Source organism: Simochromis diagramma, unplaced genomic scaffold, assembly GCF_900408965.1.
Source record: "Simochromis diagramma unplaced genomic scaffold, fSimDia1.1 OVJJ01000131.1, whole genome shotgun sequence".
In the NCBI taxonomy this organism is placed as follows: domain Eukaryota; kingdom Metazoa; phylum Chordata; class Actinopteri; order Cichliformes; family Cichlidae; genus Simochromis; species Simochromis diagramma.
The window spans coordinates 7,959,743-7,967,470 of NW_024387200.1; the positions used below are offsets into that span (position 1 = coordinate 7,959,743).

Genomic DNA, 7,728 nt, shown 5'->3' on the forward strand with positions numbered 1-7,728 from the left:
TCAGTCTGCCCCAGGGCAGCTGTGGCTACAACTGTAGCTTGCCTCCACCAGTGTATGAATGTGAGAGTGAATGAATAGTGGCATTGTAAAGCGCTTTGGGTGCCTTGAAAAGCGCTATATAAATCCAATCCATTATTATTAATAAACTTTATATTTACCTTTATCACTGTTATGATTTTGGCAACATGATTTTTTCAAAGAGCTACTGACTGGTTAAAGTACATGTTCACACACGTCTCAGTGTTGGTGGGTGGGTGCGCAGATATGTGTCAGTATTTAAACACCAAGGACACGTTTCCTCCCCAAACTTGCTCTGCCATCATGGATGTGAAAGTTGTCCTTGTGATTGTTTGTCTGTGCATTTTGGCCATCACCTCCAGTGAAGGTAAGGACACTCAGAGCAAACACACATGCAAAAACCAAGAGAGTACTGGCGCTTCACAGATCATACACCAGGTACATCCTAAATAAATAAATGAGCTCACATTTAAAGCTGTTTTGAGAGAAAAGGGCATGTGTGTGGCAAGCACATTAATGTTGAAGTCAAGATAAGATGAATACAGTTGTCTGTTTTGGCCTGAAATTATTCCAATAAAAAATCCAATAAAAATTTGTTTCAGCATGTTAACGTTCAGCTGACTCATCTGCTCAGTTTAACCACAACCACCATTGCACAATACAAAATGCTGAGCTCTGTTCTGTTTCATGGTGTTCCAAAAAACGCGCTCTGCTCTCGGGAAAAAAGTAGACATCGGTAACTGGTCTGTAAAAACATGAATGTTTAGACTAAGGTGTGTGGGGGGGGGGCGTGTTGTCTCTTTTTGGAGCAATGTTAGTAAGGACGCACATCCTCAGAGTAACTATCATGGAAGAAAATGATCTCTATATACGTTTTTTATTCAAAGAAAACATAATGTAATTTCCATATTTTGGTTTTAATCTCACGTTACAGCTGGAATTCCAAAATGCTGCTTACATACAAAGAAAAAAATCCGGCCACGGACACTGATGAAGGTTAAAAGATGGGAGATGCAGAAAAGCAACGGCGAATGTGAAATCAAAGCACTTGTGTAAGTGTTAAAATTACTCATCCGATTAGTTTAACCACAGGTTACGGGTAATTTTGATCATCACATGATCATCGATAACATAACATGCACTGATAATCTCTACTGTATGAATTTTATAATGATCAAGACTGATCAAGAAATAAACTTTGTCACCAGATTCTATCTCTATTTGATCTTACTCGGAGTTACATAAATATTTGTGTTATTATCTTAAACTGAAACATAATCGTGTTTTCTTGTGCATCCACAGGCTTTACCTAAAGGGCTATGAAAAGCCAATATGTGCTCATCCTAGTGAGCTCCAAAGACTGAAGAGGATGAAGATAAAAAGATCGTAGGGTGTGGAACAGAAACTCTCTTCTCCAGAAATCTTCATATCATCTGGTGTTTTCAAGAGTTTCAAGAGCCTTCGTGTAATTGTTTTCTTTTATTTTGATCTTAAAGGCAGCTATCTGCTACTGTAACTCTGTTGCTAAGAAACTTTGCATGTACTCAGGTACATTTTAGAGGTACTACTATTATTTTATATTCTGATGTTTTACCCAAATACCATATAGATGTCATCACTTTTCACGAATTGCTATTACTAAAGGTACACGAGTCAGTTAGATTTGTCTCCATCTCAGCTGCCTGCAAGACTACTGCTTACAAGTTAAGACATTTATAGTGATGGTTTGTAACATAGAATCCAGCATTGACACATATCATTCTCGGGCATTTCATTGGGTATTTTTGTAGTATTGTATCCATTTTTAAACTGTTCAGTCCTCCAGGTATATCTTGTTGTACTGCATATATACAAACAGAATTAATAAAATGTCACAGCGACGTGTGCTGTATTTTTTCTTTTACTTTATCTACACACGCAAAGAGCAGTCAAGATTGTCCAGCCATAGTGAAACTAGCAGAGAGATATTATGATAACAAAGCTGATGATATTCAATCATTTCAGATACACAGCAACATCAAAAGTTTAATGGGCAGGATATGGACCCAAATAAACTTGAAGTGCAGCTTTAATGTGGAATACTTTAAAGTATTAAAAAAGCACAAAACAAAGGCAACAGTGGACAGAGGGAGACTCATACAATATAAACACACGAGGTTATGAAGGAAATGGGAAACAGGTGAAAACACAGCTGAAGACAATTAACCTAATGAATCTGGATGCAAGACACGGAAAATAACTGGTGTCAAAATAAACCAGGAAGCAACAAATACAGTTAGAACAAGCAATACAAGACAACTTTACGCAATAGGAAACACTGGGTAGGACGGGCAACTCCAAAATGAAAGGGTCTAAATAATCCCCCAAACACCAGAACTCTAATGATAAACAAAACCATAAAAGTACAGAGAAAAGCAATGTAGACACCAAAGTCTTTGTTAAGTAAATGTTTCTTTGTGGCTAAAGCAAAAACTCAGTAACTTCCACTTACTAATATTAAAGCAATGAGAAAAGACGAAATACTGCAAATAGCTTTTAGTAACATTGGACATTTAAGAAAAAATTAACCAAGTGGTTATCGTGAAAATGTAATTTGAATATTTGAGCTACCTAAAAATGCTGTTGGGATTGTGACTCTACGTTTTCACAGAAAAGAAAGTAAAAAGAGTGAGATGTATTAAAAGTGACAATTGTTCTTTCGTGACTGTTGGCTCTACTTGTGTTTTCATTCCATACACATCAGTTCAATAGGATTCTGTTTGAAGAGTGGTTACTGGACCTGTTAGAGCCTGTTAGAGTCTGAGTCAAGCACTCCAGTAACTGACAGCACTAACAATTTAAACAAGACATCGGGCTGAAAGTGAACGGAACACTTCATTAAATTTTTTAATTAAGTATGGCAGTCATTTAATAACCTTTTGATATTTATATTACTATTACTGTTTTTAATGTTTAGGCTTCATGTTTCATTCAAAGAGCTTCTTACTGGTTAAAGCACATGTTCACACACTCCCTTCTGACAGTTGGTGGGTGGATGCACATGTACGCTTTGTTGTCAGTATTTAAACATCAAGGGCACGTTGCCTCCCCACACTTGCTCTGCCATCATGGATGTGAAAATTGTCTTTTTGATTGTTTGTCTGTGCGCCTTGGCCATCACCTCCACTGAAGGTAAGGACACTCAGAGCAAACACACATGCTGAAACCAAGAGAGCACTGGCACTGTACAGATTATACTTCAGGTCCTAAATAAGAAGTTCACATTTAAAGATTTTTTCTGAGAAAATTGCAATGACTCTACATTCCTCCTGGGATTTAAACAAGATGATGATGCATGTGCATTTTAGCACAGCTGCTTTTTGGAGGGTTTTTTCAGTTTTTTCTTCATCCAGCTGTTTTAAAGCATAAAATTATTCCAGTAAAAATATGTTTTAGAAAGTTAACTTTAAGCTGACTTATCTGATCAGTTTAACCACAAAGACTATTGCACAAAACAAAAAGCCTAGCCCTGTTCGGTTTTAGGATGCTAAAAATACAAAAATTAGACATATATAAACTTTTTATAAAAGTGCAATACTGTAAAATTTTTTTGTTTGTGTTTTTTTGGAGACCTGTTAGAATGGACACACAATTATTCTCTAGCAAATGCCTTTTTCTTTCATTTTTTTATATTATGTTAGTTTTATACTTTTTAAAATTCTTAAATTTGGTCTTAATCTCACATTACAGCTGGCATCCCAAGCTGCTGCATGACAGCAAACAAAAAAATCAAACAATATATGCTGAAGAACATTCAGAGATGGGAGGTGCAGGAAATCGGTGCCTGTGACATCAGAGCACTTGTGTAAGTGTTTGTTTACTTAAGTGTGCCAAAAGGTTACAGGTAATATTGTAGTTATTACATGATTGGTAAAGGAAGGTTTTGAGAATTATTGACAGTAATTTTGTTTTGTTATGATTTACTAATAACATCATGCATTCATCATATAAAATGAAAATTTAATGTAAAAAAATAAACACCAATAAAGAAACTTTATCCAGAGGCAGTTTTCCTTCATATTTGCTTAGGGTTACTGCATTTGCACTGTTATGTTAAACTGAAATGTATTTATGTTTCTATGTGGACCCACAGGGTGTTTGTAAAAGACTTCAAAAGGCCACTGTGTGTTGATCCGAGACTGAAGCCATACCTGGAGAGGATAGTGAAAAAGAAGAAGAGTGGAACAAAAAACGTACTTCTCCAAATGTCTGGGTATCATGTTTCTCACATATGATGTTATATGATATACATCATCATGCTTGGTTGTTGTTGTTGCTTTTCTTTTGATCTTAAAAAGCTATCTACTGTAACTCTGTTACAAAGCAACACTGCATTTACTCAAGTACTTTTTAGGGATACAACTGTGGTTTCATATACTGACACTTTATATTAAGAAAATGTGTCATTACATTTTATGCATTATTAAAAATGAAACTACATGAACTGGTTTGAGTTGAGCCCATCTCAACTGCCTGCAGTGGTACTTCTTGTGTTAACGCATTAATGTGATGATATTATTACCACTAGTACTACTATTACAACGTAAAATTAACAGATACCACTCAACAGCATGTAATAGTGTGTGCCATAGCCTGTAAAAGTGTTTATACATTAAGAATTAAAAATAAAACTTTAAACTGTGATTCATATCATTCTTTTATTCTATTTTGTCTGCACCTGAAAGAGTGGTCAGTGGTCCAGCCATAGTTCAGCCAACCAGCATAGACACATTATGATAACAAAGTTGCTGCTGGGCAACAATGTTCAGTCATTTCAGAAACGTGTCACGATCACAATAACAGCAGCACGGTGGCACGGTGGTTAGCACTGTTGCCGCACAGCAAGAAGGTGCTGAGTTCAATTCCACCATCAGGCCGGGGTCTTTCTGTGTGGAGTTTGCATGTTCTCCTCGTGTTTGTGTGGGTTCTCTCCGGGTAATCCGGCTTCCTCCCACCGTCCAAAGACATGCAGCTTGTGGGGATAGGTTAATTGGATAATCCAAATTGCCACTAGGTGTAAATGTGCGAATGAATGTGAGTGCGAATGGTTGTCTGTCCCTGTGTGTTAGCCCTGCGATAGACTGGCGACCTGTCCAGGGAGTACCCTGCCTCTCGCCCTATGACAGCTCCAGTGCCCCCCGCGATCCTGAAAAGGATAAGCGAATGGATGAATGGATGGAAGAACAAGTGTCTAAGAATGCTGTTAGAAATGAAACTCCAAGTCCTTACTGGAAAGAAGGAAGACTTTTTTTTCGGTTCAGTGTTATCCTCAGATAAGAAACCCTGATTTATCCCCTAGAGGCAAGTACATTCATCAATGAATAAACAGCCCCCATGACTACATGAATCTGCTGCCAGTCTGTTGCTTTTCTGGCACCAGACATTAGTAATAGTGTTTCCCTGTGCTGACAAGCTCAAAGCTGGTTTGGTGTCACGCAAATCTTCCTTAAATACATAAACGAACTCTGTCACAATCAAAATTTTGATAGATTGTTGTGGCTTCAGTTCAGACACCTATGTTTCTGAGTCAGTGAATTGTCATTCATGTTCCACTCTTCTTGCAAATTTTAATATCTCAATATCTTCCAAACTGTAAAGAAAAAGTTCTTGTATGAATGGGCGTGAATGGGTGAATGACGCAAGCTCTATAAAGAGCTTTGAGTGTTCAGGGAATGTTTTCAGAGATACAAATGATTGCTTAGTGGCCCCAAATGTGTTCTTGCAGGAGGACAATTACCCTAAACACACAGACAAAGTCATTAAGAACTATCTTCAGTGTAAAGTAGAACAAGAACTACTGGACGTGATAGCATAGCCTCCACAGAGCCCTGATCTCAACATCATCGAGTGTGTCTGGGATTACATAAAGAGACAGAAGGATGTGAGGAAGCCTACATCCACAGAAGATCTGTGGTTTGTTCTCCAAGATGTTTGGAACAACCTACCAGCCGAGTTCCTTCAAAAACTGTGTGCAAGTGTACCTAGAAGAACTGATGCTGTTTTGAAGGCAAAAGGTGGTCACACCAAATATTGATTTGATTTAGATTCACTGCATTTTGTTGATTGATGAAAATAAATGAGCAACACTTCCATTTTTGAAAGCATTCTTTGCTTTCAGCATTTTTTCCTCACCTGACTAAAACTTTTGCACAGTACTGATAACTGAGACAATTTTTTTCAGTTGAGCAAGAGTGTTGTCAAAAATGTATTTCGCCTATTTGGGGCAAGCTTTCTTGTAACTTAAGTAGTCTTCAGGAACAGCTGTTGGATGTTTGCTGCCTTTTGTTTCATTCTAGGTCAAGTTGATCTCACACTGATCCCATAATGACGCAGTCATTATGTAGGGAGGCCTCTGTCAGTGCGCCCCAGGGTGGCTGTGGCTACAATGTAGCTTACCATCACCAGTGTATGAATGTGTGTGTGAGTGGGTGGATGACTGAACGTGTAAAGCGCTTTGGGGTCCTTAGGGACTAAGTAAAGCGCTATACAAATACAGGCCATTTACCATTTGATAATAGTGTTTCATTGTGTGTTATTCTATCCAGGTAAGCTTTTACTGTGCTAGCAGTGTGTTTGGGATCATTGTCAAAGTGAAAAATTAAGCCATTGCCAATCAAATGCTTTCTGGGTGGTATTGCATGAGGGATTAAAATAAAACTTTTGCCAATTTTTATACTCCAATTTTTTAAGCTGCACATCATGACAAGATATGGTTTCAGTTAATAGCTTCTTAAGAATCACCTTATTGGTGCAAAAATACTATTTTATGCCACACTTTATAGCTTTAGAATGTTTCATAGATTAAACTAAAGAAATGAGTTAAGTGCATTTTTGTGCTTGGATGATTCACATGTCATTGTTAAGTGGTTCAACAAAGTCAAAAAGCATTCCCCTGAAATCGTTGAAAGTTATAAGGACTGGAATGAAAATGACTGAAAAAGAAATGTCCAAAGAAAAACTCTGAAAGACCTTCAGAAAGCCCAGAGAACTATTGCTCAAGATAACTTTAAAACAAAAGACATGGCTTTATATTTGCCACCAATAAGCAAAATAAAAAGACATAAGGTTCGGCTCAAGACGAAGAGTTTTGTAAGTCTGTGTAATGCTAGAAAGTCTAGTTTCTTTACGTATACTGGGGACTTGTTCGATCTTATCCCCTAATAGTGCTCAGATCCTGTTACCACCTCTGTCCACACAAATCCGCTGAAAAGAAGCTGTCACAGTAAAGGCTGTGAAACTTCTGAGAATGGATGAGTGAGCTTGTTTGATTTATTTGAGTACATTCCATACAGTGAAGAACAAAAACACTGTTAGGTGGGAAAGTATAATTACATTAAGCTCTCTTCGTTTGCCTGAGGAGCTTCTTCACGCACAAGTGCTTTTTTAAAAAAAAACTTTTCTTGTCCTGGATTTTACTTAAATAAACACACACAAAAAACCTTACGAATGTTTTTCATGTCGTGTGTTGTATTGTTAAGCTGTGAAAATGACCGTTGAAAGCCTGAAAGAAACTAAAAAGGAAACTGATGATTATTCTAAGATCCAGCAATTAATTATTGTCCCCTGTGCTGGTCATGACTCTGAGACCTCTATGTAAAGCAAAATGTAGGCGATCTATTTAGGTCCTACTATACTGTTGAAAGGACCTCCTGTGCTTTCTAGTCACGCCAC

The 7,728-nt window shown here is 37.5% G+C and overlaps 1 protein-coding gene across 1 annotated transcript; it reads left to right on the forward strand.

Moving 5' to 3' along the window:
• The first annotated feature begins 270 nt into the window (after positions 1–270).
• On the forward strand, positions 271–1,898 carry ccl27a (chemokine (C-C motif) ligand 27a). The gene is made up of 3 exons (XM_040050687.1): positions 271–385; positions 953–1,070; positions 1,321–1,898. Exons 1-3 carry the CDS (start codon positions 322–324, stop codon positions 1,406–1,408), a joined length of 270 nt encoding a protein of 89 aa, XP_039906621.1. The 5' UTR covers positions 271–321; the 3' UTR covers positions 1,409–1,898.
• Positions 1,899–7,728: the final 5,830 nt, after the last annotated feature.

What these genes read in the sequence shown, in the direction of transcription:
- ccl27a (XM_040050687.1), top strand. Translation starts at nt 322, where the DNA reads ATGGATGTGAAAGTTGTCCTTGTGATTGTTTGTCTGTGCATTTTGGCC. An exon ending in GGCCATCACCTCCAGTGAAG is followed by an intron (nt 386 to 952) that starts GTAAGGACACTC and finishes CTCACGTTACAG; the next exon opens with CTGGAATTCCAAAATGCTGC. An exon ending in TGTGAAATCAAAGCACTTGT is followed by an intron (nt 1,071 to 1,320) that starts GTAAGTGTTAAA and finishes GTGCATCCACAG; the next exon opens with GCTTTACCTAAAGGGCTATG.